This window comes from Aspergillus caelatus (assembly GCF_009193585.1).
Source record: "Aspergillus caelatus strain CBS 763.97 unplaced genomic scaffold BDV27scaffold_344, whole genome shotgun sequence".
NCBI classification, from domain to species: domain Eukaryota; kingdom Fungi; phylum Ascomycota; class Eurotiomycetes; order Eurotiales; family Aspergillaceae; genus Aspergillus; species Aspergillus caelatus.
In genome coordinates this window covers 1-25,127 of record NW_022475607.1, presented here as the reverse complement: position 1 = coordinate 25,127, position 25,127 = coordinate 1, and the positions used below count along the sequence as shown (strand labels likewise).

Below are 25,127 nucleotides of genomic sequence, written 5' to 3'. Positions count from 1 at the left end.
CATTAAGACCGCTACTATTGAGGTCGGGCCACATATGCCACCAGAGTTTGCCCAACAACCCCTGGAACGTATAGATGGCTTTCAAACTCAAGAGTTGCAACAAGTGGCATATGCTACGTTTGGCTGCATGATACGTCAGGATAGTGGGTTGCTAATATTCTTCCAATTGGGTTATTGTCCGTCCGCCATAGGGACTATTTGTCTCGTACAACTCCCTGTGAGCTAGGTAATAGGGCGCTATACAGCTGTCCTCATGTCTCAAAGCAAGAGTTAGTAGACAATCAGATTCGCCTGTAAAGCGCCGGCACAAGGTCTACGCAAGCTACTCTAGAGTAGGGCACAAGTGGCCGCAGGATTGGGTTTGGAGAGATAGTAATACACCCCCGACTATATATGGCCACTAGCCTGACCAGAGTTATAATAGCTAAGGTGTTCTACAATTTACCCGTGTGAAGTCGGTACGTGGACTGAGTTTTGTACATTATATTAATCATCGGATCCATATTCAACGACATACCTAGATATAGATGAGGGGAGAATTGTAGAGAATAAGAGAAAAATAAAAAGTCTACATGGTTAAATACAATACAGGTACATGGCATGACTCACGAACTCCGGTATCAACGTTTCCCGGATCCCTTCGCTGATTCCCGCGCTGCAAGAAAAACAAATCCGGACATAAATTTTTCATAGTACAAAGGCCGCCAATTCATCAGTCACCGTAAACGAGCTGGCATTTATTTTCCGTCCATGACACGGGTGACGAGACCAGTGGCAACAGTACGGCCACCCTCACGGATGTTGAAGCGCTGACCAGCCTCAGCAGCAATGGGGTGGTGAGTCTTGAGGACCATCTCGACGTTGTCACCGGGATTCACTCTGCGAGACTCATCACCGTCGGGGAAGCTGAGGTCAGCAGCCTCATCTAGAATACACAGTTAGAACCTATTCAACACCGTCAAGTGAGCAAAAGGCTTGACTTACCAGCAGTGCGAACGAACACCTGGGGGCGGTAGTTGGAGCCGAAGCCAGTGCGACGGCCACCCTCAGCCTCAGTCAAAACGTACATGGACACCAAGAACTTGTCATGGGCCTTGGTGCTGCCAGGAGCAGCAATGATCATACCACGCCTGACGTCCTCGCGACGGATACCACGGAGAAGCAAACCAGAGTTGTCACCAGCGCGGGACTCGTCACAAGACTTCTTGAAGGTCTCAATGTCGGTGACCTTGGTCTTGGTGGCATCAAAGCTACCTCCGATGATCTCGACTTCGCTATCCTTCTTCAGGATACCACGCTCGACACGGCCGGAGGCAACAGTACCACGACCGGCAATAGAGAAGACTTCCTCAACAGACATGAGGAAAGGCTTGTCAAGATCACGCTGAGGGGTAGGGATCCAGGTGTCGACAGCCTCCATGAGCTGGTCAATACGCTCGGTACCAATATCGGGGCGACGGTCCTCCAAAGCGCACAGAGCAGAGCCGAAAATGATGGGAGTCTCTTCACCCTCGAAGCCGTAGCTGCTGAGAAGCTCGCGCATTTCCAACTCCACAAGCTCCAACATCTCAGGGTCCTCAACAGCATCAATCTTGTTGACGAAAACGACAATCTTCTGGACACCAACCTGACGGGCGAGCAGCAAGTGCTCACGGGTCTGGGGCCTGTTATAGTACGCGTAAGCGCGAAATCCTGGACTATTCAGTGGCAAAGGGCTTAACATACATCTGACCATCCGAAGCAGCAACGACAACAATAGCACCGTCCATGTTAGCAGCACCAGTGATCATATTCTTGATGTAATCGGCGTGACCAGGGCAGTCGACGTGGGCATAGTGCCTGTTGTCGGTGGAGAACTCAATGTGGGCAGTCGAGATGGTGATACCACGCTTACGCTCCTCGGGGGCCTTATCAATGGCACCATACTCAAGGAACTGAGCGAGGCCCTTAGAAGCCTGGTGCTTGGTGATAGCGGCAGTCAAGGTGGTCTAAACAGCAACGTGTTAGAGTCCGGGCTACTTCGGGGAAAAAGTCAATAAATCCAGTCTCGCGCTTACCTTGCCGTGATCTACGTGACCAATGGTACCTGTACGTTACCGTTAGCAATAGCACTGATGAGAGCACAGCATTTTGTAATAGGACAATCCATACCGATGTTGACGTGAGGCTTGGAGCGCTCGAAGGCAGTTGCCATACCACGGGCAGCCAGTCTGTCTTTACCCAAAACATGCTGAACAGGGTTGACAGCGCGAGGGCGCAGCAGGGAGGCCCTGCTGGCGCGGAAGAGGAGGTTGGCGGTTCTGGAGATGCTAGACATGTTGACTGCCCTGCAGTGTAATGACAAACGAAGTTGAACCAAAGGAAACGCGATGGAATGGAAGAAACGGAGCTGGTCTGAGGGTCGAGAAGATCTCCAGTCTCCCGAAAAATTTAGGGAGTCGCTTAGTCATCCATTGACCAATCATGAACGCCGAATTGCGGAGGCTGTCCCCATCCAAATACGGAGTATCATGGAACGTCAACTTGGGTGGGAAGCTATCGGTACCTGTCCGGAGTAAGCGTCGCCAAGAGTCCTACTACCTTATATTTGTGGTTGTCCAGCAGAACAACTATACTTGTGCTGCTTACTGGTTCTGGGTATATTATACTCTCGAGTATCTGTTCTAGAACCATGACTGGTAACAGATACTGGGTCTAGTTTATTCGCCCACAGAATTGATGTTGAGGTCAATGTAATACAGCATCGTGGCACCGGGAACTGCTCCGGAGAGAACATCCATTAGATCTACAGAGTGCTCTGCCACGTTGTATACATAATATATACCAAACAAAGGTCACATAAGGACATCATTGACCCAAATCCTTTCTCTTCACAACAAGTACCACATGTTTGCCAGGTTCTCCCTCCATCGGTTTCACTTGCATGGCATTGGCATCCTTAGTAGCCTGCAACACACTATCCATCACATGCTTGACTTCCTCCACAGTGGGTGACCTCTTGCCTCTCTTTTTAGTCAATATAACCTCAACCTTCCTGCCCTTGTCGAGGAAGCTTGTCAATTGCTTCAGGCGGTGGGAGAGATCATGGGCGTCGATAGCCCAGTTCAGCTCGATCTGCTTAATCGAATTCTTGTTGACGTGCGCAGCCTTTGCTTTCGCACGTTCTTGTTCCCGCATTTCAAGTCGATTCACGACCTTGCAAACGGGTGCCCGGCCGCGAAAGCCAGGGGAGACTTGTAATATGAAGTTGTCCGGGCGCTCTATCTTCAGCAAAGCATCATGAAGCCTTACTGGTGAATCCAGTTTACCATCTTCATTCACTAGTTGGATATATTCCGATCGGATTTCTTCATCTTTCACCTGCCTTGCCCTTGCCTGGAGCTGAGCATCTTGCTGTTGAGGCTTGCGGCGGATGGAAAGAAGGCGGGATTGCGTGAAGGTTGGAAGGAAAGCGGGACGGAGAAATTGGGGTCTAGGGGTTTCAATAGGTGCGAGAAAGATACGGCGCAATGCTTGGGTTGTTGAGATGAACCCACGTATATGCTTCATCTTGTGTTGCAGTCCAGCGTGGAGGACTAGAAGGAAGCTCACAATTGAGGGTTCGGAAGCTGTGAGTATTCAAAAATAAATAAATAAAAATGAAATCGCTTTCGAATCGACTGATCACAGCGCCAGATAGGCCTAATTGGTCGTGAAAAGATTGAGCGGGGTGCTCTCAAAAGAGATATAGTTTGGAATGTATGATGAAGCCCAGGTATGTACACAGTAGTAGTACGTCCCGTCATCCAACCGACGCATTCGGCGGCGAACCAGCCACACGTGCGCCACACACTCACGGGGACGGGATCGAGACCCTGGAACCGGCCGCCTGTAATTTATCTCCTTTTGGTTGCACCCTTTTCCTCTCCTGACATCTATCAACCCTCTTTTCGCCTGTTTTGCTTTACCATCCACGATCCTTTTTGGGCTGGTCCGGAGGCTCCTGGAGGATCTATGGTTTCTCTTCATTTCGACCGTTAACCTATCTTTCTTTTCCAACTCGGTCGAAACTATAACAGCGTTTCCCCGGAACGAAACGCCACTCGCTCGTCCTCGGTCTTAATTTTTGTATGTCGACTGGAGTTGACGGTCGACATATCCACCGCACGCCATCTTTCCAAAAGCCAGGCTCTAGAGTCAGTAAACGCTCGAATTCGCGGGCGTCCCAACCCGCGAACACACCAAGCAACTCACCGGACACTTGTCAAAGTCCGTCAACCGACATAATGGCACAAAGCCAGAGGTCCCGGTACCTGAAGACCGGCGCCATCGTGGGCGCTTTGTTTTTGATGATCCTTTGGCTCTCACCATCGAAGCCAGCAGTAACAGGCTTTGGCCGCGGTATGTTGCATACAAATGTTCATCGACTATTTGTGTCCACTAATAGGCCATACAGAGAAATCCCCCACTGGTGCCACTCCTCTAACGGATAAATGCACCAAGCCATACGATCCCTCGAAGCCGTTGATTCAGTATGCACTAATGATCGATGCCGGTAGTCAAGGTTCTCGAATCCACGTCTACCGCTTCAACAACTGCGGCCCTACTCCCGAACTTGAACATGAAGAATTTGAGCAGACCGAGAAGAAGAAGGGTGGCTCCGGATTGAGCTCCTATAAGGAAGATGCCGAAGGAGCAGCCAAGAGTCTTGACCCTCTCATGCAGGTTGCAATGAGGACTGTTCCCGAAGAGTATAAATCTTGCTCTCCCGTCGCTGTGAAGGCCACCGCCGGTTTGCGAATGCTTGGGCCAGAGATGAGCCAGAACATCCTGGAAGCCGTAAGGACTCGCCTGGAGACTGTCTATCCCTTCCCCGTCGTCTCCCGTGAGAAGGGAGGCGTCGAGATCATGGATGGATCCGACGAGGGAGTTTACGCATGGATCACAACAAACTATCTTCTCGGAAAGATTGGCGGTCCAGACGAAACGCCGACAGCTGCAATCTTTGACCTAGGCGGTGGTTCTACTCAGATTGTCTTCCAGCCCACATTCGAAAAGAGCAAGTCGGGTGGTATGCCGGAACGCTTAGCTGATGGCGATCACAAGTATGAGCTCCAGTTTGGTGGACGGGGCTTCGAGCTGTACCAGCACTCTCACCTTGGATACGGTCTCATGGCTGCACGTGAAGCCATTCACAAAGCTGTCGTCGAGGGTAAAATGGCCTCTAGTGGAAACGATATGGCTTGGTTGAATCAGCCCATCTCTAATCCCTGTATTGCACCTGGTATGGAGCGCGATGTGGAGGTGAAATTTGACAAGGAGCACCCACTTGGATCAAAAGTGACTGTCAAGATGGTCGGCCCGCAGGATGGGTCTTCTTCGCCTGCCCTGTGCCGCGGCTTCGCGGAGAAGATTCTCAAGAAGGACGCCGATTGCAAACTTGCTCCTTGCTCCTTCAATGGTGTTCATCAGCCCTCGCTTGAGAAGACATTTTCCAGGGAAGATGTTTATATCTTCTCCTACTTTTTTGACCGCACCAAGCCCCTGGGCATGCCTGACTCTTTCACTTTGGAGGAGTTGCACCAGCTCACATCCACTGTCTGCGCCGGCGAATCGTCATGGAAGATTTTCGAAGGCATGGGAGAAGCCATGGCCGAGCTACGCGACCGCCCTGAGTGGTGCTTGGATTTGAACTTCATGCTTGCACTGCTACACTCTGGCTACGAGATGCCGTTGTCCCGAGAAGTTAAGATTGCCAAGAAGATTAAGAACAACGAACTTGGATGGTGTCTAGGCGCAAGGTAAATAACCCGTTAAAATCTTTTCTTCACTTTATTACGTTTGAACTTGTACTAATGTTTTATCACAGCTTGCCTCTTCTGAGTCAGGAATCGGGATGGACTTGCCGCGTGAAGGAAGTCTTCTAAGTATGATGGATATGGCGGTATGATGATGCATTGATTTTTACCGCATCAGATGGCATGTGTACATCTGTTTTCTTCTCATGCAAATATGACTAGAATTTTGTCATGTCGATTATATTGTTACTGTCGCTATTAGACGTTGCCCAATTCCCTGTATGGTATAGCAAAAGAATATGGAAATGCAATTGATGTCCTGGATGCTACTAGAATACATATGCTAATATAATCTTTCGAGCAAGCCATACAATTACTCTAGTCTATTCTTCTAGTGACGACATAACAAAAAACTTTTAGATCCCACGTCGAGGACTCACCAAAGGCCAAGCAGAGAATATATCATACAATAAGTTGAACACGCACAAAAAGCCCATCCAATATGTAGGTGAAAACATATCACATCCGTAAGCGCCGTCCATGCAACCCAATCCCACGTTTACTGTTTTTTATTCGTTCATTTCCTCAATGGTTGGCTTTTTCGACGATGTAGCATCTTGGTTTCCCATCAACGTCTCCAATACGTTCGACTCGGATGGCGCATTCGGGTGTGATTTTGCGTGGCTGTCTGCAGGGCCTTCGTCCGAACCTTCGCTCTTTGCACTAGGGACGACGCCGTCGGCCGGGCGTTTCTCTTCCAGGACGCCTAGGCCCAGGTTCTGTAGAAGTATCGTCGATCAGCACAAGTAAATAAGAACCAATATGAAAAGATTTGCCTACCATTTCAATATATTGGCCATCAGTTTGATCATCCACCTCGTCCAACCTCAGGTCCTTCCCCCTCCCAGCCTCTATCTCTTGCTGTAGTTTATCATTGGCGCTTTTCATTTGCGGAAGAAACGCAGACAGTCGGGAGAGGAGATCAGGGTTTTTCTCGATACGATGTATTTGAGGTTTTTGTAGAGCAGGTATGCGCGGTAAAGAATGATCAGAGCCATTGTCACTTTTTACATCACGATCTTGGTCGTCTTCCTCATCGTCAATCTCGTCGTCTTCGTCACTATCACTCCCGGAGGATGAGGTGTAATCGTCATCGTCACTGTCGCTATCATTTTTGTCCGGAGGTGCGTGTGCCTTTTGGACATTGTCGCGCAGGGCTAGCGAGAATACGCGCCGCTCGTCACTCTCGTCACCAACGTTATCATTCTGATTGGAATGGCTACTTGACCGTTTAGAGGGAGAAATGGCATCGCATGCAGGTTGCGGTTGGGGATCGTCGGACTGCGGGCGCTTCCGATCACTATCAGCCATGATTGCGCCCTGCCAATGAAGAGTAACTTTTCCCCTCCTTTGCACCTCACAGCGTTTCGCGCAGGATGTGGGGGGCGGCTCGAAGGAATCAACTAGATTTTCCAGGGGGAGGGTGGGCAATATCAATTGGTGCGAAGTGTGGATTTAGGGGGTTGTTTGAAGACGGAGGTTAGTTGATTAAGGATAATCTGGAAAATATAGTAAGAACCAAACATCGTCCATCATGCCGGATTGTCACTGACATTGAAGAAAAGCATGACAGGGATATTTTTGGACGGAGGGAGCCAATGGGGGCCATAATGTGATCTCGATTTGCGTCTTGCATTCAAGATCTTATTCTCTTTCTCTCCTTTTGTTACTTTTACTCTGTTTCACACCCCGCTCGATGGGTTTTGCCTTCGTTGCCCGGTCCGTGCCTGGTGATTTATATTATATTATTTTACCATTAGGCTTGGCTCCTGCAGATGTCTCTGGCAACCTGTCTCCTGATCCCTGAAATATCGGTCGTTTTTACAAGAATTCATCATCTAAGGTAAGAATGTACACGTACAATTTTCAATCGTGAGACTTTCGATGGTTGGATCACTATCCATGATCCTGAACTATATCCCGCATCTATTCATGTCCAGCCCTACACCTCTTACCTATTCATATTCATACATATATTTCACATGTGTACTATAGCTTACTTAAGGAATAGGCGATTGAGAGATTCATCTAACTCGAATCACTGAGAGAAAAGTGAACTCTCACAACACTGCAGGGACTGTAAGTCGCAAGAGGCATCCTTTGACTACCTGGTACTCCAAGAATCTGGCATGAGTTCTTGCACCTACCTCCTATCCTCATCTTAAGGAGGTGTAGCTCTCCCCCAAACTCACACAATTCTGCTTTTACCTACAGTCCATTATGGCCCTCCCAAGAGTCCATGTCAATGACAAAAGCCCTCTGTCCGAGAAGAATAACCCAAAAGACAATGGCATCGACAGGCGACAATCGGCACAAATCATTGCCCCAACACGAAAGTCCCTGCATCAGAACATCTTCGGGAAGCTCCGTCCTCTGCCTTTCCAGTATCACTGGACAGTCTGGTACGATAAGCACTCTGACTCCACCGACTACGATAACAGACTGTACGTCCTTCATGAAGACGTCGCCGACATTGCGACCTTCTACCGGGTTTACAACAACTACCCATGGGAGAAGATCCGGCTTAGAGATACGGTGCATATCTTCCGCAAGGGTGTGCGTCCCGTCTGGGAAGATCCAGAGAACCTGAAGGGGGGATGTTGGAGATTCCGTGTGCCGAAAGGCAAAGCCCAGGAGTTCTTCCATGAGATTGCGATTCTCTGCATGGCAAATGAGTTTCAGGCTGTCCTTGAGCAGGGTTCGTTTCTTCCCTACCTTTCCGGGTCTCCCGAGACATTAATAGCTAACTTACCTATATATAGAACATGACCATGTCCTTGGAGTTTCAACCTCAGTCCGTTTTAACACTCATCTGATCTCGGTTTGGAACAAGCTTGGCTCCAATGAATGTTCCATCAAAGCATTGGAAAGAACTATCCTCGACCGATTGTCCCCGGAACTACGACCCACTGGGACGGGGTCCAATGCGTATTTCTATAAACGTCATGATGAGAACGAAGGATATCAAGAAGCTGTTGAGCGAGCAGCCTCCAAGGATTGAGGGTTTCCTTTCTTGATTATGCTGTGTTAGACTAGAATAGTTGATATTCTTGCTCGCTCCTGTCTGGTTTCAAGGACATCTTTATTCAAGCGCTACTGGCATAGCGCTGCTTAAGATCAGTCCAAGCCCTGAACCGCTAAGCTTCATTTTCGAGCGTCTAGATTATCTTGGTTTTGCCCATAACAGGTTCATTAGATGATTATCATTATTGCCTTCCGTTCTTCTGTTGTGATACATGTTTCGGTTTGAATCTAAAGTAGTGTACATGGTTCGTTGATATTATTAACATGCTGCAGATCTACCGACTTCGGCTCCTTCGATTAGGACTTTTCCTTCGAGCTCCCCGATCATCAGGTTCACGACTTCGATCTGTGTCTTTCTCACGATCACGGTCTCGCTCTCCACCGGGTATATATCGATCAATCTCAACAAAGCGCGGCCGCTCGTCACGCTCCGAGCGCTCTGGAGATCGGACACGCCGACGAGGGGAACGACTTCGATTGCTAGTTGGGGGTACATAACGGTCGATATCAAGAACGCTCGGAGATCGCCGGCGTGAGCGAGACCGTCTCCGCGAGGCGGACACGCGGGAGCCAGATTTATCTCGCTCACGTTTACTGTCGCGTTCTGTATCCCGCTCTCGACCACGGTCACGGTCTTGCTCGCGCTCCCGGTGCCTCTGACGAGAGCGAGAGCGCGATCGGTATCTAGCGCGCGATCGGGACCGAGAATAGCGCCGTCGTCGATAGTCATCGCGGTCACCATCACGGTCGCGGTCTCGCTCTTTATCTCTGTCCCTCTCCCGGTCTCTCTCCCGGTCCCTGTCCTGATCTCGGTCCCTATCTCTTCTCTCCCTATCCCGGTCGCGACTGCGGTCCCGGCGATAGTCATGATCTCGCTCTCTGTCACGCTCTGTGCTTCTCTCCCGATATCGAGGTCTAGAACGAGTTCGGTCTAGATTGCGGTCCCGATCCCGATCCCGGTCCTGTCCACGGGTGGTCGATCTACTCCTACTCCGACGATTAGGCCGATAACTTCGATCACCATACCGGTCTTCCCGGAAATCACGAATAGCAAGCCTATCATCAGGAGCGCGGTCGCGCGGTCGCGCGGACATGTCTCGTGAGCTCCGGCGGTCCTCGTCAAATCGAGACGTATACCTTCTCCTTGAACGACTGCGACTGCCATCCCGTCTCCGAGTGCGATTGCGCTCATCTACAGTCGAACCGCGGCGCCGGCTCTGGTCGGTGTCCACGGCTGGGCTCCTGGACTTGGTTGGCGTATTAGCGAATTTCGATTCCGAGGTACCTTTCGGCTTGGTCGGTGGCGGTTTAAGGCCATTTTCAATTGCTTCTGCTTCTTCGAAGTCAAATTCGGGTTTTTGTCGCGCTTTAGCCGCAAGTTCTTCGCCCTCTTTCAGGAGAAGCTGCAAAGCCGCTTCCTCCAATGACTTCTCATCCACAGGAGGCGGGGGCGGAGGTGGAGGTGCCGGCGTGGGTTCCTTTGGTGTTGCAGACGTATCCCGTCGTGAATCGCGTAAACGGGGAGACAACCCACGATCAGAGCGGTGGCCTAGCGAGCGGTCACGACGATAGCGATCGCGGTCCCTATCACGGTCCCTTTCCGAGTCTCTATCTCTCGTGCGACTGCGGTCACGCCAATCACGATATTTTTCACGTTCTTCCCGTCGTCTTCGTTCATATCGCTCCTGCCGCTCCTTTTCCCTTTGCTCATCTTGTGCTCGCTGTTCTGCGCGACGCTGTTCCTCACGCTCCCTTCTTCTTGCCCTTTCTTCCTCCTCCTTTTGCCGATCTAGCTCACGTTGCTTGCGCTTCTCTTCCGCTTTTCGTCGCGCTTCCTCTTCTTCGGCTTCTTTCTGTTTGCGCAAAGTCTCTTGCCACACCTTCTCGCGCTCCTCCCGCTTAGCTTTAACATGTGCGGCGTAGTCTTCGTCTGTCTTATTCCCAGCCTGCTCTTCGCGAGCGGCAGCTTCCTCGCCGATCTCCTGGCGGCGAATCTCTCGGATTGACTCTAGGATAGCGGGAAGGTGCTTCGAAGCCAGCGCATCGAGCGACGCCTCGACGGTTTTATAAATGTCGCTACGATCCACAGCTCCTTCGATCAACGTCGCAGCTTTTCCGCGTTCACGAGAAAGTAATTCTGGTTCGCGAGTGATCTCGGATTCCGCTAATTCGACTAATAGATTGGTAAACTCTACCCTCCCTTCCTACATGTGAGCGCATTAGCAAGGGAACAATATTGTGCGACTGAGAACCAGAATGTAAAATGAATTAACTACTAAACGTACTCCTTCATCAAATTCCGTCCATAGTTTCTTTCGCGTAGTGTCGAAGCCGCCCCTTTTCTTGAATGCGTGGAGGAGGTCCTCAATAGTCCTATGCTGCGTGGGGGACAACGGTAACTCTTCGGTTTTGAACTTCTTCCGTTGCAAGCTCTCAATATCCACCGCCGGCCTTTTAACCTCAGCAGCTGGAACATCTGGCATCTCCTCTGGGCCAGCCATGCCGAGAAGCCAGAACAAAATGTAATAAAAAACTTTCAACTTACCCCACTTCAAGGGTTTACTGGCGTTCCTCCAAGGCAGGCCAAAAAGGAAGCGCAGATCTATGTCGCGCGGCCCGCATCTCAGAATCGCGAGTTGTTGGCCGGCGACCCTGTGATCGGAGGAACCATTCTTCCGTGACGAGATTGGGAACTGCGGCCCCGTGATTCGACGGGAGTGGGAGAACATGAGAATCAACCTCATCTCCGCCCGCAACAAGCTCACCAAAGCGCCGGTTCGGAGCTCAGATTACGCAGTGACCGCTTGATTCTCCATTGAAGCGGACCCGGATCCAATACCTTATTTATCAACCCTTATTCCGACGTTCTCCTTTCCCGTTCCGCGCACTCCGCACCCTCCATCATCATGGTCCACAAAGTCCTCTTCTGGGGCGGCTTCGGTATGCACTGCATATTTACCCCATGATAATTCCAATTGGGACCATGTCACCGTCCCGAATTGGGCTATCGGATCTCCCACTAACGGTACATCCAGGCATCGCCGTCCGTCTCTGGCAGCTCGGTATCGAAATGCGTCCCATTCTCGCCAAGGAATCTCTCTGGGTGTACCCTCTCTTCGCCGGTGTCGGTAGCAGCTTCGGATACTGGCTCCAGGGTGTTGAGGACAGACAGCTCAAGATCCTTGCGCAGCGCCGTGAGGCTATTATCGAAAAGCGTCGGAGACGTGACCAGGGCACATTGAGCAAGGTTGAGGAGGCCGGCACTCTTGCCGCGACGTCGTGAATGTGATATCATGAGTTCTGGAGAAGGTGGTTGAAGGACAGGTTTAGGAGACGATGGCTGTGTTAGTCGACTTGATTGGCCAACGGTCCAGTCGTTCTTGTATCAAAATTTGAACGGTTATGCTCGGGCTCCTGTTATCGAAAAGAGGGGAAGGCATGAAGGCTTTAGTGCCTATGAGCAAGACCTAGATTATGTGTTTATTTTCAATTGTTTTATTCCACCGTTCGCATTACAATGGCAGATTTCCGTTTGCTTTTTGATTGTATCTGTATATTGATGTCGTAACTCCCGTCATCATTGGAGATGTCATCCGTGGTCAGGGTTTCTATTTCCCTGTTATTGTACGGGCTAAGCTCCCCATAAACGTTGTGGATTAAGGTGTCAAGCATCTACAATTCATATACAGTGAAGAAAAAAATCTCAATTTCTCAGTGACATCTTTAATCATCTAGCAGTCTCCGACAAGGTTGTTGGTTTGAATGATTTCCAATTAACCCAGAATGAGCGGTCAAAAACGCTCAAAGATATGGCGTTCAAATTTCCACACAGTGAGCAATGCATATACGTGTTACATTAATGTACAGCTGAACATAACGTTTCAAGAAAAAAGTTCCGTCATCATGGCCGTATCGTGCAATCATGACTTCTCTATCGTAAATTGCAAGGACACTTCCCATCTCTGACCTCCAGACCCATACCCACCGCCTAATCGGTTTCTGATTAAGCTGGAGATCCGCTCTCGAAGTCGAATGAGATTTTCTTCTGAGCCTGAGACACGCAGCTTTAAATTTGCCATGCATAGTCCGTAATGGACTTGCCAGAACCTGGCGTCATCGACGCCAAACACGCACGGGTCGGCTTCAATATCCCGAATGACGTCCTTTACTCCCGGGCCAGAATATGACATGAGAAGCATAGAACCAAGTGTCTTGACCAAGCGCACGCCGATGACGCACATAGAGATAGATATCGTGCTGGACAAGAGAACGTCAAGCCAGTTGTAGAGACGCACAGATACCAGGGGGAGTAGCAGGAGAAGTGTGGAGCAAGAAAGCGTAAGGAAGTGAGACGGGTTGCTGAGCACTGAAGGCAACGATTCAATGTATCCGAATCGCATCGCCTTACCAATCCGTCCATGGTTCTTCAGCCCAATTGCAGAGATCAGCGTAGATGAGATTGCCAACAGAGCAGTGACATCTACACTGCCTACAGACACGCGCTCATGAGCATGAGAGTGGTGGGGCTCGTGGCCAGATGATTCGAGAAAATGCTGCAAGTTATGGGAGATAAGATCCATTCCCATAAAAAGCAGAAGCACGCACATTGCGAAACCAGCGAGCACTTCTGCCCGTTCTAGCCCAAATGGATGCCGAACGCTGGATCGCTTCCATACTTCGAAATTGCTCAATACATCCACTGAAACACACAGCAACGCTCCAAGAGAGTCAAACAGTATGAGATGGGACAAAGCCGTCATAGCCAGGGACCCGTGCGCACTCCAGAGAGTATATGCAGCGACAAACATATGGCACACACTCCACCAAAACCGTGTTTTCTGATCTTTCGACATACTCGCGCGACACTCCTTGAAAGTCGGTATCGGCAATGAATTGGGCAGAGCCAATGGGGCCCTAGGTGGTGGCTCGAGGAATATCTGGTGTGATATACTACTATGCTTATACTTATGTCCACGTCGCTGGCCAATGTTCTATATGCGATTGAACAATAATCAGCATCAATTCCAATGCAATTTCAGCCGGAAAGAACAAAGTGACTTACAGACTTTACCACCGGGCTCTTGGCCATGGTGGTGGTCTTAAAATTAAATGGTCCAGCTGAGCCATTGTCACCCTGGCTGTTCTGGGGTACATTATCGGAAGGGCTGAGAGTGAAGGACGCTCGTGTAGGACTCAGGCGATTGGGGTCTGCAGTATTTAAGGAGCCCCTTTGCGGGGGGAAACTGTCTACCAATGGTGACAAGGAATCGTTGTCCTGCGCATCAAGGCGGGAGGCGCTTGGAGGATCATCGGGGGGTGGAGTAGGGGTGCGCGGAGGAAGAGGGATGGGGAGGTTTGATGCCATTTGCACCCGACAAACCAATGGCGCCTGCGCCGAACCAAGGATATGTTCAATTGAGGAATGTTACAGTGGATGGAGAAAGAATAGTGCAAGCCGCGGCGCAGAGCAAGAGATAGGGAAGGGTCACGCGCTGATTGATCTTCCCGAGTTATCGATAAATCAGGAGGCGGAAAGGCGGGGAGGTTAGTGCCGGAGAAGCCTGAGGCCTCGACCCAACTCATCGCATCATCGACTCACAGTTTGTCCGTGTCGTCATTCATGATAGCCTTGTTTACGCCCTCAACCCTGGTCGCGTCTCCTTCCACAACATCATATTTAATCTCCATTACTGCGCCACTTCCAGGGCTGGCAATGCAGCACAAAGTACGCCGTTCCATTTGAGGAGACTCCAACTCCGATGCCCGCATTTCCTCGGCATCTATGGATCACCGCGGTTCCTTCTTTTTCTTCCTGGTCGTTTTCTACCTGCTCCTCAGCTCCCAGTCTCATCCCCCTTTGATTTCTCAGGATCGAGAACGTCAGCGGGAGATCGCGAGGGAAAAGGATGCGCTTCATCTGCTGAATGAGTCCAAGTATGGGGACTTCAACCCACCGGCTGATCGATGGTTGCCTTTTCCGGGAGTGAGGAAAAACGACAGTTACGCTTGGGAGATTCTTTCGGAAGTCCAGGATAGGGCGCGCTATCAGCTACGGTCGGTTATTTCAAATGCTGGGTTAGAGGTTCCCAAGGGTCTTGACAACCCGGATGAATCGCAGGCGCTCAACCTGACGGAGTTGCTTCTCCCCGTCTACCGTAATGCGACTGGTAAACTGCGCGGAGATTGGGTGCGGCGCAAGCTCGAAAGAGCTCATCGCCCATTGAATACAACTGCTATCGTACTGGAAAATGAATATTTCACGCACGAGTTTAGCCATAATGTCACTGGCAATACAGGATCCTTCTATCTAGACTTACGTGAGGGAGGTGGCGAAGAGCTTCGGCTGCGCAATGGCCACGTTCGTGAAATTCGAGCGACTTTAGCTGTGGAAAATGGTGACTTCTGGGGAAATACATGGTACCTCCCTTTATTCGGTATCCATTTTCCTGAAACGGGGGGCATTATCCTGACAACAACGAGCGAGAAATTTGGTGGCATTTTTACCTTGCCGCATTTGGCACTTACATCAGATGCATACGACCTTTCGCACCAGCTTCTCATGAAGTCTCTCTCTGATACAATATCTGAGAAGCAAAATCGGGCTCCTACACTTTTCCCCTGGTCCTCGCTCGTTGGGGCGGAGCAGGTGGAGTTCCCTGCGCCAAAGTGTGAGCACATAGTCTACCTACAACAGCATCCGATTGCCGTCCATGACTACCTTGCGGACAGGCAAGTCATAGAACAGATTGAGCAGGAGCTCAGATACCCTATGGGCGCACCAATTCCCTCTCCTCCACTTATGGTCATGTCAGCTGTTGTATTTTCTCCCGATTGCGGGTACGTCCTTGAGACTAAGGGCGCGCCTGATTACCCACCCACCGAAGGACTGTATCTATCCGGGCCAAAGCTGGAGGAGTTCGGGAAATACTCAGCTCGACTAATATTCGTAATATGCGGTTTCTCCGTTGCACAAATTGCCCTGCTTTTGCGACAAGTCAAGGAGGCTTCCACGCCTTCCACCAGGAGCCGTATCAGTTTCTATACGATTGCATTGATGGCCTTTGGAGACTCATTTTTGCTCGTGTTCGTGTTACTGGAACTATATCCAGCAGTCTCATTCTTACTCTTGACCACCGCATCATTCCTCACTTTCCTTTCTGTCAGCTACATCGGAATGAAATTCATGATGGAGATATGGGCGGTCCAGGCACCGGAACGACGGGAACAGGACCGCCGATCCAACCCTTCAGCAACAGCCGCACGCCCGGCCAATTTACCATTGCCAGCCACCACACGACTTAGAGACACCGGTGCAACACCTATCATCCTAACCCCAGACCAGGACCCTCCGGAGGACGATGACGAGCCGCCTCCGAATCGTAGCACCACACCAACAGCCCGGGAGACACGCAGTGATGTAGGAGCCATGTATGCACGGTTTTATTTTATCCTATTCGTCATGCTCATCATTTCCATTTGGTCTTTCCTATGGCCCAATCGACTGGGAGCGCTCTATGCCCGAGCTCTCGGGTTCGTATACCTTTCTTTCTGGACCCCTCAGATTTATCGGAATGCTATGCGCAACTGCCGCAAGGCTCTGCGCTGGGATTTTGTGGTTGGTCAAAGCTTCCTGCGTTTGTTCCCTTTCATGTATTTCTTGACTGTATCCGGAAACGTACTCTTTATTCGACCCGACACGACCACAGCTCTGGCCATGGCCGGGTGGGTGTGGATACAGGTCTGGATCTTGGCAAGCCAGGACATTCTAGGTCCGCGCTTCTTCGTACCTCGAGGCTGGGCACCGCCAGCCTATGATTACCACCCTATTGTACGAGATGCTGCCGCGCCAGATGCTGACCTGGAGTCCGGCGGAGTTTTACCAATTGGAGCATTGAGGGCAGACGAAAGGGATTTTGATACCAAGGAGGATGATAAACAGTGTCCGAAGGATAAGAAAAAGGCGATATTCGACTGTGCGATATGCATGCAGGAAATTGAGGTGCCCGTTCTCGCAGCGCCCGGTGCTCCTGGAGGCAGCAGCATGACAGATGGAGCCACAAGTATCCTTAGCCGTCGGGCGTATATGGTCACTCCTTGTCGACATATCTTTCACAGCACATGCTTGGAGAGCTGGATGCGACTCCGACTTCAGTGCCCTATTTGCCGAGAATCTATCCCTCCTGTATAGCGTATGTGATGATGGACATACCCAGCGAAAGTGTACACAAAGCCAGGCTGTAATCATATTATATATTTCTGTCACGTCGTCACCGAAATGTAGGGTGGGTGCTACTACTCGTACACAGGAGAATAGTCGTATGCGGCCCTGGGGCCTACATACCCGGCGTCGAGCACAGCCATTCTCCCACTAAGAAGTGCTTCTTTAGTACTGGGAGGAGCAATGGCAGCAGCCATGTACCTCAGCAGGCTATGACCCTGAGCCGTAGTCATTAGATCCAAGCTAATTTTTACCGAATTATCGGTAAGCTTCCAGGAAGGATTTTGGTAACATGTGTATTATTTCCAACGAGTCTGTCGTGTTGAATAACAGGCCCAGCCGTCGACGGCTTATACACGAGTCTAACGTTTCATCAAAAGAGGCAATAGATTGGCTCCCCCTGGTAAAACAGAACAATTCGACACAAAAAAGAAGAAAAAAACCATGATCACCGAGCGCTTCATTTTGACATACCATCGCATATATGCATTCTCCTTATCCAACATGTCCCCTTACTCCTTAGCATAGTTTTCCTTGTAGGTCTCAGCATCAAGCAGGCTGTCAAGCTCTGCGGCGTCCGTGACCTCGATCTCAGCAATCCAGGCATCACCCTCGGGGCTCTCGTTGATGAACTTGGCCTTGTCCTCCAGGATTGCGTTACCCTGGATCACCTTGCCGGACACAGGAGAGTTAACGTCCGAGGCCGACTTGACAGACTCCACAGCTCCAACGGGTTCTCCGGCCTGGACCTCCAGGTCTTCCGCCGGAAGCTCAACGAACACAACGTCTCCCAAGGAATGGGCGGCGTACTCTGTGATTCCGATCTTGGCTATTCATTCATTGTAAGTATAACATGCGCCTTGAGGCTGAACTGCGCCAGGTGTCGCCGGTTATGAACTCACCAGTCTTGCCGTCAGCGGCCAACTCAATCCATTCGTGAGACTCGGTGTACTTCTTCAGTTCCACTACAACAATTCATAAAATATTAGTATTTGTAACTAATGTACGATGCCTCACTGCCCTTCTAAGGGAAATTGGGAAGGGTCCTTACTGAATGGGCTTTGGGAGAAGCTCCTAACACTTCCCCGCGGGAAACCAGCTGCGGGCGAAACTCTGCAGGCGGCGGCCAGAGGGAGCTTCTGGGAAAGCACGCGAGAGGCGAAGGGGCGGACGGATCTGGCGACGGCAGACATTTTGAAGTGTTTCGGGTGAAAGGAATAGGAATTGAGTCGAGTGAAGGTGTGAGAAGGCAAGAAAGTCGTGATAAAGAAGAGGGAAAGTTGGAGTCCGCGGAGAGATTGCGCAGGTTAAGTAGTAGCTTACACAGTTCCCGGACTGATAAGCGCGCCAAGACTGCTGATAAGCGCCTCTACAATCCGTTGGCCGCAAGTCGGGAAAATCTCATCGTCCCCATCCCGTTATTCTTCTCCGACGCTATCTACCCCCACACCGATTGCGGCCATGTTGTACGAGCTGATTGCCGTTGTATGATGCCCTTTGGATTCCCTCAGACGATTGCCCGTGTTATTCAAGCTAATTGAACCCTTTGACAGGTCCGTCCGGGCAGTCTCCACGAGGTCCGAGAGTATGTCCTTCCGCGATTCCTTGTCCATTCGAGACGCCATCCTTCTCACGCAGGACCTGATGGAATCATCCTTGAGGAAATTACTTAGATGAGGAGGATAACTGACTCATTTTCAGAATCGCCCGTAATGCCGGCATTCAGGTCCTGCGCTCCGGCGGCGTAGTCCGCGGATACACCAACTGGGGCACCTTCCGACTCCCCAAGCCCACCACAAAGCACCAGGCCAGATACACGGAAGGTCACCACTTTATCATGCGCTTCGATGCCTCCGGCCCCGTACAGATGGCTGTCCGCAGAACCCTCGGTCTCGATCCCCGGATGGTTCGCTTTTCGGTGGTCAAGCTGGGCGACAAGCTTGAAGACATCAAAGATGTCCAGGGCAAGGTTGAGTGGAACAACGCACGCAACATTTCCGAGTCTATCTAAAAGATGTCGCTTCTTTGATTATGGATTGGATGGATGAATTGAAGAAGAGCCGTTGTACAGCTCATCTAGGTTGTTGATTTACATTCGGACATTGCTGGTTCACTGTATTATTGGGATTGAGGGTTGTATTTTTGTACTATCATACCAGCATCGCAGGCGCACATATATATATCACTTAATTGGGTTTCACTTTGAGGTGCCATTCTACACCTGTCCAGATTCTCCATGGGCTGCTCAACATGACACGTGACTTAGATCAAACAGCAGCGCTATCATAGCCCAGTTTGAAAGGACTTCACTTTCGCTTATTAGACTTCATGCTAGTTTATTACCACTAGATGATCATCGCATCCGGTCATTTGGTTGGCAACATGTGCTTTGCGGAAGTGGTTTCCGATTCCTTTTGTGTCGAATCACTCTCTGATGTAAATATGTCGAGTTACACTTGGAAATTTGCGTTTTATTCTCAGTGTAGCTACTTGATAAGTTTTGATCCCCCACAGAGTTGGCAAAAGCCATATATATGTTGAGATTCACAATGAAGGCAGTCGAAACCTCCACCCGATCAGCCGAGGTTCGCCATAGTCGCATCGGGTAGTAAGGCGGTCATGCGTTGCGCCAATCTGTAGACTTGCATATACTAGTAGTAACACATCTCCTATTCCACTCTCCTGCTTATAGATATACGGAGGAACAGTCCCTCGAGGTCATCGCTTTAATTCCCCACACCTCAATTCCTACCAGGTTGCCACCATGCTACCCGATAGAAGCGACGGCGATCCCCAGCTGGTGGCCTCCCCGCCAGCATTCGCCGAGCTGATGGCTCTAAAACAACTCGATAGCCCCAGCCACCTGCACGGCATCCCATCTGATGAGCCTGAAAAGATTGAGCGCTTCCAATCACTCGCGTCCCCCTATCCACCGGGTGAGGGCAAAATGGCCTTCGGTGGACACGTCTATGCGCAGTCCGCATACGCAGCGTCAAAGACAGTAGAGAAAGGCTTCGTAATCCACGTAGGGCCCCTAGCTACTCCTGCATTTTCTCGAAGCAAACCACGCTGATATTAATCAGGATATGACTGGCACGTTCATCTTGGCGGGCCGGTTAGATGTTCCGTATGTGTACACAGTGCGCCATGTGAGAGATGGCAAGATGTACTGTACCCGTGCAGTAGATGCACGGCAAGAAGGCAAAGTGTGCTTCTCGTGTTTATGCTCGTTTAAACGGGATGAGGGGCCGGAGACGTTTGCGCATCAGCCTCCTTCTGCACAGAAGCGTTTCAAATTCATTCTTCAAGCGAAACCCGTGGAAGAGCAAATTGTCAGTCCTAGTGTGGATGCCGACTGGTGGATCGAAGTGGTGGAACAGGGGGGTGTCGCGGAGCGGGAGTTCCCCGGGTTAGATATGCGCAAGACCGATATGCAGGGGTACAACCTTACCGAGGATGTAAAGCAGAATCCTGAGAAGTATCGCCAGCTTCATCAGTATTCACTGAAAGGATCGCCTCAAGGTTCTACAGTCTCGGTCAGCAGGGAAGAACTGAAAGTTAAAGAGCAGTCAGGGGAATATGATAACCTATACGCATGTGCACATATGTATGCGAGCGACAGAAACTCTTTGCTGTTGATACCGCGCGCTCTGGGCCACAAGAACTGGACCGCAATGGCTAGCTTGACCCTCACGGTCATTTTTCATCAGCGGGGTGATGCTCTCAGGATGATTGATTGGGATGCAGTGTCGAGCCACGATGGTACGGATCTGCCGAAAAAGTGGTTCGTGCAAGAGGGGTGGACACCTCGCTCTGGTGAGAACCGGGCGATTCATGAGAGCTGGCTCTGGAGCCCGGATGGGAAACTGGTGGCTACTAGTTATCAAGATAGCCTGTTGAGACTCAGAAAATACGACCGAGAAGGGAAGCTATGATACGACCTGTATATAATATAGAGTATCCAACTGCAGAGACTTATTACACTGTATATATATATGCAGCACGATCTTTCTATGAAAGTGTTTCGTGATAGTATTTGCATTATACTAGTTCTCTTTGGTCTTGGCTGCCCCAACATGGATAAATGAAAGCCCAGTATACATTCGAAAGACGCAACTCAAGCAGTAGCGTTCTCATCAGTCAACTATCGTCATGACTACCATACAACTTATCACACTCATTCAACCTAAAACGTTCAAGCAGACTCCAAGAACGCTTAAAGCTTCGATCTACCTTCGAACCCGCCAACAAAGTCAGCTTTCGTCATCTCCGGAGCCCGTGCGAGCAAAGGTCCAATGGCCTTAGAGAACTTCTTGAACTCAGGGGACGTCCCATGGGCCTTCAGGTTCTCCAGATCGGTATACCTGAAACAAGCTAGTTAGTGAACTTGTTCATTCAGGACCCGATCTACATAAAGCTTACTTCTCAATAAACACTAACTCCTCGCTCTTGTCCGGTCGAAGAGCACAGTAGATTTGCGTCTTTGGCTCGTTTGCCTGGACATGCTCCGAGAATAATTTGAAAGCTTCCAGAAGCTTGGGTATATGTTAGTATAGTTTTTATTAGAGTGCAAAGAAGCTATTCGTACCTCGTTGAATTTGCCCGGTTTGGGCACGAGCTTCACGATGTTATAAAATTCGCCGGTGGCCATGGTTGTGACTGTGGAGGCGATTGATAATATTACTCGTATTGGTTTGCCTTGGTATTATCTCAAGTTCGAATATATCAGATTGTACCATGTCACTTGTAGTGGAGATAGTATGCCTTTAAAGGAGCCGGTCTCGGCTATGTGATCATAAATCATTGATGTGGGGACGGGAGATGCCGAGGATATAGTATACTGTACATTGCCTTTGGCCTGGAGTATCACATCATATTGTAGGCCATGACAGGTTTATTCTTCTGCTTAGGATGATAAATTGAAAGAGGGGTCATTCATATGGACCATGAAGTATGCATGGTTTCCTCCTATATATTGTCAGAACGTATGAGCACACATCGTTCATCATCTGCTTGGCGAGCCTCAATATATTTCAAGCCAGTTGTATATCCCTTCCATTTGCCACGAAGACACAAGTACTTCCTGTCTCATGCATTAAGCATATTCATCGACTGGGCTTAGTAAAGAGCATCAAAAGTGACACCAATTGTAAAAATCTCCACATCGACTTGATCACACTGCTGAGTTACTGGTCACAGAGTGCTCAACTTTTACGAGCAATCCCCAGATACAATGCATTGATGTACATCTAAGATGTTTTAGTATCTATCTTCTAACATCTTTATGATGTCAATCTTCCATCCCGTCTCAATAACCAGCCTAACTCCAAACAGAATAAAGCAAAGAAAGGCTTATAAACCAAGACTAGATGTATAAGGTCTTCTCAAGAGCGGAGGCCAAGGTCTTTGTCTTCTCTACATCTAACAATTGGACAATAGGTGTAAACAGATCATCCTCTGTTAGCCGTAGGTGTAATGCAATTCCCTGAGGTAGTCCTTTATCTGATATCAGCAGCAGTTGACCTTTATTCTTACGCCAGTGGACGATGGCTTGTCCTCATTATAAAGGCCAATCACGTGAAGATGACGTAAGAGTATCTCGATTTAGGTTGGTTTTCATTGAGAGAGTCTGGACTCTCGGATGCACCTTCTGTCTTTATCCCCAACTTCCAATTTACTTACTGAAGATGTACCTTTTGGATTATTTCTGAACCACTAAAATGAAAAAGACATTGCTCCTTGTATTTATCCACGGCTTCAAGGTACGGTTCCCCACTACATACTCTTGATTTATTGGATTGTTTTACCCCGCACGTTTCAACATTGTCATACCAGTGAATCCATGACGCTGATAGATCTGTCATAGGGAGATGACGATACCTTCGGAAATTTTCCGGAGCACGTACGTGCACTCGTCGGTCGTGCTCTTCCTGCTATAACCGTCGCTACAGTTGTGTATCCTAAGTACCAAACCAGAGGAGATCTGAAAGAATGCGTGAGCCACTTTCGAGAATGGTATGTCGCGCTATCCAATGTGATGTCTCAAATCACTGATAGTGTCTCTTAACTCAGGTTACAAAACCAAGTCATAGACCTGGAAGTCGCCAACCGAACTGCCTCACCTACCGTTGATCCTTCAGTCCATGTCTTCCTAGTTGGGCACTCGATGGGGGGTATTGTCGCTGGAGAAACGCTTCTTCTACTGGCTTCAGAGCAGCCAATTCCTGCCAAAACCTCTTGCGCAGACTCGGAAACGGCCGCCAATTCGCAAATCCTCGAGTCTGGCTCGTTCATGTTTCCTCATATCCAAGGAGTGCTTGCATTTGATACGCCGTTTTTGGGTATTGCCCCGGGAGTTGTCTCGTACGGTGCAGAAGGACAGTATAAGAATGCCACGACTGCGTACAACGCGATCACGGAAGTAGCAGGTCTGTTCGGTTTTGGGGACAGCAGCGGCTCATCTACCAAGGCAGCAAGCGCCAACCAGGGGGCCACAAGTAACAAATCTTTACCTCCACAGCAGGCTAGTGCTGGCAGTCCATCTTCAGATGCTGCGGCGACACCATCCTGGCAGCGGTGGGGTCGATATGCTATGTTTGCAGGGGCTGCAGGGGCCGTGGCTGCGGGAGGAGCGGCTGCAATGTATTCTCAACGCCAACGCTTGACCGACGGATGGGGTTGGGTCTCATCCCATCTTGCATTTGTTGGGTGCTTGGCTCGCCCCTCCGATCTTCGCCACCGCATATCACTCTTGTCCGAGGTACAGAGGGAACGCGGAATCGGCTGCACTAATTTCTTTACAGCCTTGGGCAAGAATGCAACGTCGCTGGTAGAGACCTCGAGCCAAGGCAAGACATCATTGAGTCAAAGAATTATCCGCTCGAAATACCGCACGTTCTGCACCCTCCCTCCTGAAGTGGAAAACGAAAATGCTGCGTACGACCCGAAAGCAGGACTCGCATGGGTCAAAGCTGTGAATGATAAGGCAGCAGACGAAATTAAGGCGCATGTTAGCATGTTCTTACCAAAAGAAAACCCTGCTTTTTATGAATTGGTCAATGAAGCGTGCAAGATCGTGGTGGAGTCGATCGACCGGGGATGGTATTCGACCGCGACGGGGCCTGTAGAGGAAATTGACGGCGACCTACCGCGGACCGAGAGCGCCAGGACCCCTGCCGACCATGATAGTGGCTTCATGGATGGTGAAGATGTCGTAATTGTGGAATAAAGGCTACGATTGGTGGTCGAGTCTTTCCAATTTCGAGCGTAACTCGTTTACGCGCCCTATTCTCGGGAACGCAGGACAACCGTTTAGACCACCTGCACGGCCTCTGCAGGATTAAATTTGAGCTAATTATGCTAGTCGGCGCAGCCGACGCATGATATCGCTTATGACGGTTCCATCTTTTCCGGTGTTACACCCCCTATTCCGTACCGATCGCAACCTTGGTGGTCTAGGGGTCAAAGAATGGTGCGATAAATAGTTGTTACAATGACAAGGTGGGGTTGAAATCATGTTGTTAATTTAGCCACGGACTGTCTCCGAAATCGCCATGGGCTTTCCACTCAAACCATCACGGGATCGAACTGTGGGGATCGAGGAACGGTCATAGATCCCCTACTCCACCGGTCCTTGTCTGGCAGCTACGGAACTATTTCCCTAGGCACATTAGCGACACCACAATGGTCCCTCCATCCCTCATTGCCGGTCAAGTGTCACGGCTAGTTTCAGCCGGTGACATTTGTCCTTCTTCTTACACTGCAGGGTTGGCAGTCTCGTACAAATGGCGATACATGTCATGTGAAATGCCAAAACTTCAATGATGGAATCGTTCAAAGCCAACAGGAGGTTCGAAGAACAACTTGAATCACTTTAATTGTGTGACTATTCTAGATACAAAACTGAGTTGGCTTATCCACTGTACACATCACACAGAAGTGGTCGGGAGTATCAAAGAAAACGGTGTATGAATCAACGCTACCGTCGCATGGAATATTGAAAGAAAAGTAACAGTCGAATTTCCACACATGACTGGCAAAACATTACA

General features: G+C 49.8%; 15 protein-coding genes across 15 annotated transcripts; 8 read left to right on the top strand and 7 right to left on the bottom strand.

Moving 5' to 3' along the window:
* Positions 1-374: 374 nt before the first annotated feature.
* On the bottom strand, positions 375-2,620 carry BDV27DRAFT_71190 (translation elongation factor Tu). The gene is made up of 5 exons (XM_032077373.1): positions 2,152-2,620; positions 2,058-2,086; positions 1,726-1,988; positions 985-1,664; positions 375-925 (listed from the first exon to the last, which is right to left on the bottom strand). The coding sequence occupies exons 1-5, from the start codon at positions 2,315-2,317 to the stop codon at positions 738-740; spliced, it is 1,326 nt and encodes a 441-aa protein (XP_031921392.1). The 5' UTR covers positions 2,318-2,620; the 3' UTR covers positions 375-737.
* Positions 2,386-2,757, top strand: BDV27DRAFT_71162 (uncharacterized protein). Its single transcript, XM_032077372.1, has one exon. The coding sequence runs from the start codon at positions 2,464-2,466 to the stop codon at positions 2,665-2,667; it is 204 nt and encodes a 67-aa protein (XP_031921391.1). The 5' UTR covers positions 2,386-2,463; the 3' UTR covers positions 2,668-2,757.
* Positions 2,583-3,754, bottom strand: BDV27DRAFT_71158 (putative translation initiation factor IF3). Its single transcript, XM_032077371.1, has one exon. The coding sequence runs from the start codon at positions 3,547-3,549 to the stop codon at positions 2,848-2,850; it is 702 nt and encodes a 233-aa protein (XP_031921390.1). The 5' UTR covers positions 3,550-3,754; the 3' UTR covers positions 2,583-2,847.
* Positions 3,755-3,907: 153 nt separating this feature from the next.
* Positions 3,908-6,102, top strand: BDV27DRAFT_137935 (guanosine diphosphatase). The gene is made up of 3 exons (XM_032069110.1): positions 3,908-4,380; positions 4,436-5,780; positions 5,849-6,102. The coding sequence occupies exons 1-3, from the start codon at positions 4,110-4,112 to the stop codon at positions 5,904-5,906; spliced, it is 1,674 nt and encodes a 557-aa protein (XP_031921389.1). The 5' UTR covers positions 3,908-4,109; the 3' UTR covers positions 5,907-6,102.
* A 32-nt stretch (positions 6,103-6,134) lies between these two features.
* Positions 6,135-7,532, bottom strand: BDV27DRAFT_137934 (NOPCHAP1/New4 family protein). The gene is made up of 3 exons (XM_032069109.1): positions 7,391-7,532; positions 6,618-7,336; positions 6,135-6,556 (listed from the first exon to the last, which is right to left on the bottom strand). The coding sequence occupies exons 2-3, from the start codon at positions 7,146-7,148 to the stop codon at positions 6,347-6,349; spliced, it is 741 nt and encodes a 246-aa protein (XP_031921388.1). The 5' UTR covers positions 7,149-7,336; positions 7,391-7,532; the 3' UTR covers positions 6,135-6,346.
* A 14-nt stretch (positions 7,533-7,546) lies between these two features.
* BDV27DRAFT_71126 (eukaryotic translation initiation factor 4E) lies at positions 7,547-8,987 on the top strand. Its single transcript, XM_032077370.1, has 3 exons — positions 7,547-7,680; positions 7,849-8,535; positions 8,600-8,987. Exons 2-3 carry the CDS (start codon positions 8,058-8,060, stop codon positions 8,836-8,838), a joined length of 717 nt encoding a protein of 238 aa, XP_031921387.1. The 5' UTR covers positions 7,547-7,680; positions 7,849-8,057; the 3' UTR covers positions 8,839-8,987.
* BDV27DRAFT_169566 (BOD1/SHG1 domain-containing protein) lies at positions 8,874-11,362 on the bottom strand (the record flags this gene model as incomplete). The annotated part of the gene is made up of 2 exons (XM_032075073.1): positions 8,874-11,065; positions 11,114-11,362. The coding sequence occupies 2 exons, from the start codon at positions 11,360-11,362 to the stop codon at positions 9,137-9,139; spliced, it is 2,178 nt and encodes a 725-aa protein (XP_031921386.1). The 3' UTR covers positions 8,874-9,136.
* A 238-nt stretch (positions 11,363-11,600) lies between these two features.
* BDV27DRAFT_137929 (putative NADH-ubiquinone oxidoreductase 14 kDa subunit) lies at positions 11,601-12,404 on the top strand. The gene has a single exon (XM_032069108.1). It carries the CDS (start codon positions 11,824-11,826, stop codon positions 12,142-12,144), a length of 321 nt encoding a protein of 106 aa, XP_031921385.1. The 5' UTR covers positions 11,601-11,823; the 3' UTR covers positions 12,145-12,404.
* Positions 12,405-12,751: 347 nt separating this feature from the next.
* BDV27DRAFT_71120 (cation efflux family protein family) lies at positions 12,752-14,402 on the bottom strand. Its single transcript, XM_032077369.1, has 2 exons — positions 13,924-14,402; positions 12,752-13,852 (listed from the first exon to the last, which is right to left on the bottom strand). The coding sequence occupies exons 1-2, from the start codon at positions 14,224-14,226 to the stop codon at positions 12,782-12,784; spliced, it is 1,374 nt and encodes a 457-aa protein (XP_031921384.1). The 5' UTR covers positions 14,227-14,402; the 3' UTR covers positions 12,752-12,781.
* Positions 14,318-17,123, top strand: dscA (ubiquitin-protein ligase dscA). Its single transcript, XM_032069107.1, has one exon. The coding sequence runs from the start codon at positions 14,644-14,646 to the stop codon at positions 17,047-17,049; it is 2,406 nt and encodes an 801-aa protein (XP_031921383.1). The 5' UTR covers positions 14,318-14,643; the 3' UTR covers positions 17,050-17,123.
* A 56-nt stretch (positions 17,124-17,179) lies between these two features.
* BDV27DRAFT_137925 (glycine decarboxylase subunit H) lies at positions 17,180-18,351 on the bottom strand. Its single transcript, XM_032069106.1, has 3 exons — positions 18,131-18,351; positions 17,982-18,044; positions 17,180-17,908 (listed from the first exon to the last, which is right to left on the bottom strand). The coding sequence occupies exons 1-3, from the start codon at positions 18,270-18,272 to the stop codon at positions 17,592-17,594; spliced, it is 522 nt and encodes a 173-aa protein (XP_031921382.1). The 5' UTR covers positions 18,273-18,351; the 3' UTR covers positions 17,180-17,591.
* Positions 18,352-18,434: 83 nt separating this feature from the next.
* On the top strand, positions 18,435-19,512 carry BDV27DRAFT_137924 (mitochondrial 37S ribosomal protein bS6m). Its single transcript, XM_032069105.1, has 3 exons — positions 18,435-18,564; positions 18,633-18,664; positions 18,781-19,512. Exons 1-3 carry the CDS (start codon positions 18,541-18,543, stop codon positions 19,088-19,090), a joined length of 366 nt encoding a protein of 121 aa, XP_031921381.1. The 5' UTR covers positions 18,435-18,540; the 3' UTR covers positions 19,091-19,512.
* Positions 19,513-19,751: 239 nt separating this feature from the next.
* BDV27DRAFT_137922 (acyl-CoA thioesterase) lies at positions 19,752-21,090 on the top strand. The gene is made up of 2 exons (XM_032069104.1): positions 19,752-20,104; positions 20,163-21,090. Exons 1-2 carry the CDS (start codon positions 19,844-19,846, stop codon positions 21,012-21,014), a joined length of 1,113 nt encoding a protein of 370 aa, XP_031921380.1. The 5' UTR covers positions 19,752-19,843; the 3' UTR covers positions 21,015-21,090.
* A 16-nt stretch (positions 21,091-21,106) lies between these two features.
* Positions 21,107-21,874, bottom strand: BDV27DRAFT_137921 (putative quinol monooxygenase). Its single transcript, XM_032069103.1, has 3 exons — positions 21,668-21,874; positions 21,502-21,614; positions 21,107-21,443 (listed from the first exon to the last, which is right to left on the bottom strand). Exons 1-3 carry the CDS (start codon positions 21,728-21,730, stop codon positions 21,296-21,298), a joined length of 324 nt encoding a protein of 107 aa, XP_031921379.1. The 5' UTR covers positions 21,731-21,874; the 3' UTR covers positions 21,107-21,295.
* Positions 21,875-22,691: 817 nt separating this feature from the next.
* BDV27DRAFT_71075 (esterase/lipase family protein) lies at positions 22,692-24,370 on the top strand. The gene is made up of 3 exons (XM_032077368.1): positions 22,692-22,841; positions 22,946-23,094; positions 23,152-24,370. The coding sequence occupies exons 1-3, from the start codon at positions 22,800-22,802 to the stop codon at positions 24,305-24,307; spliced, it is 1,347 nt and encodes a 448-aa protein (XP_031921378.1). The 5' UTR covers positions 22,692-22,799; the 3' UTR covers positions 24,308-24,370.
* Positions 24,371-25,127: the final 757 nt, after the last annotated feature.

Bases quoted from the DNA above. Each gene is read 5' to 3' on its own strand.
- BDV27DRAFT_71126 (XM_032077370.1), top strand. From the start codon at position 8,058: ATGGCCCTCCCAAGAGTCCATGTCAATGACAAAAGCCCTCTGTCCGAG. The intron at 8,536-8,599 runs GTTCGTTTCTTC...ACCTATATATAG, and splicing joins TCAGGCTGTCCTTGAGCAGG to AACATGACCATGTCCTTGGA.
- BDV27DRAFT_137934 (XM_032069109.1), bottom strand. From the start codon at position 7,148: ATGGCTGATAGTGATCGGAAGCGCCCGCAGTCCGACGATCCCCAACCG. The intron at 6,557-6,617 runs GTAGGCAAATCT...ATACTTCTACAG, and splicing joins ATGGCCAATATATTGAAATG to AACCTGGGCCTAGGCGTCCT.
- BDV27DRAFT_71158 (XM_032077371.1), bottom strand. From the start codon at position 3,549: ATGAAGCATATACGTGGGTTCATCTCAACAACCCAAGCATTGCGCCGT.
- BDV27DRAFT_137925 (XM_032069106.1), bottom strand. From the start codon at position 18,272: ATGTCTGCCGTCGCCAGATCCGTCCGCCCCTTCGCCTCTCGCGTGCTT. The intron at 18,045-18,130 runs GTAAGGACCCTT...GAATTGTTGTAG, and splicing joins CTTCTCCCAAAGCCCATTCA to TGGAACTGAAGAAGTACACC. The intron at 17,909-17,981 runs GTGAGTTCATAA...ATGAATGAATAG, and splicing joins GGCCGCTGACGGCAAGACTG to CCAAGATCGGAATCACAGAG.
- BDV27DRAFT_71075 (XM_032077368.1), top strand. From the start codon at position 22,800: ATGAAAAAGACATTGCTCCTTGTATTTATCCACGGCTTCAAG. The intron at 22,842-22,945 runs GTACGGTTCCCC...GATCTGTCATAG, and splicing joins TATTTATCCACGGCTTCAAG to GGAGATGACGATACCTTCGG. The intron at 23,095-23,151 runs GTATGTCGCGCT...CTCTTAACTCAG, and splicing joins GTGAGCCACTTTCGAGAATG to GTTACAAAACCAAGTCATAG.
- BDV27DRAFT_71162 (XM_032077372.1), top strand. From the start codon at position 2,464: ATGAACGCCGAATTGCGGAGGCTGTCCCCATCCAAATACGGAGTATCA.
- BDV27DRAFT_71190 (XM_032077373.1), bottom strand. From the start codon at position 2,317: ATGTCTAGCATCTCCAGAACCGCCAACCTCCTCTTCCGCGCCAGCAGG. The intron at 1,989-2,057 runs GTAAGCGCGAGA...GTTGCTGTTTAG, and splicing joins GTCACGTAGATCACGGCAAG to ACCACCTTGACTGCCGCTAT. The intron at 1,665-1,725 runs GTATGTTAAGCC...GTACTATAACAG, and splicing joins GCTGCTTCGGATGGTCAGAT to GCCCCAGACCCGTGAGCACT.
- BDV27DRAFT_137922 (XM_032069104.1), top strand. From the start codon at position 19,844: ATGCTACCCGATAGAAGCGACGGCGATCCCCAGCTGGTGGCCTCCCCG. The intron at 20,105-20,162 runs GTAGGGCCCCTA...GATATTAATCAG, and splicing joins AGAAAGGCTTCGTAATCCAC to GATATGACTGGCACGTTCAT.
- dscA (XM_032069107.1), top strand. From the start codon at position 14,644: ATGGATCACCGCGGTTCCTTCTTTTTCTTCCTGGTCGTTTTCTACCTG.
- BDV27DRAFT_137929 (XM_032069108.1), top strand. From the start codon at position 11,824: ATGATAATTCCAATTGGGACCATGTCACCGTCCCGAATTGGGCTATCG.
- BDV27DRAFT_137935 (XM_032069110.1), top strand. From the start codon at position 4,110: ATGTCGACTGGAGTTGACGGTCGACATATCCACCGCACGCCATCTTTC. The intron at 4,381-4,435 runs GTATGTTGCATA...TAGGCCATACAG, and splicing joins AGTAACAGGCTTTGGCCGCG to AGAAATCCCCCACTGGTGCC. The intron at 5,781-5,848 runs GTAAATAACCCG...GTTTTATCACAG, and splicing joins GGATGGTGTCTAGGCGCAAG to CTTGCCTCTTCTGAGTCAGG.
- BDV27DRAFT_137924 (XM_032069105.1), top strand. From the start codon at position 18,541: ATGTTGTACGAGCTGATTGCCGTT. The intron at 18,565-18,632 runs GTATGATGCCCT...ACCCTTTGACAG, and splicing joins TGTACGAGCTGATTGCCGTT to GTCCGTCCGGGCAGTCTCCA. The intron at 18,665-18,780 runs GTATGTCCTTCC...ACTCATTTTCAG, and splicing joins AGTCTCCACGAGGTCCGAGA to AATCGCCCGTAATGCCGGCA.
- BDV27DRAFT_71120 (XM_032077369.1), bottom strand. From the start codon at position 14,226: ATGGCATCAAACCTCCCCATCCCTCTTCCTCCGCGCACCCCTACTCCA. The intron at 13,853-13,923 runs GTAAGTCACTTT...AATCGCATATAG, and splicing joins AGAGCCCGGTGGTAAAGTCT to AACATTGGCCAGCGACGTGG.
- BDV27DRAFT_137921 (XM_032069103.1), bottom strand. From the start codon at position 21,730: ATGGCCACCGGCGAATTTTATAACATCGTGAAGCTCGTGCCCAAACCG. The intron at 21,615-21,667 runs GTACGAATAGCT...CATATACCCAAG, and splicing joins AACCGGGCAAATTCAACGAG to CTTCTGGAAGCTTTCAAATT. The intron at 21,444-21,501 runs GTAAGCTTTATG...AGCTTGTTTCAG, and splicing joins GAGTTAGTGTTTATTGAGAA to GTATACCGATCTGGAGAACC.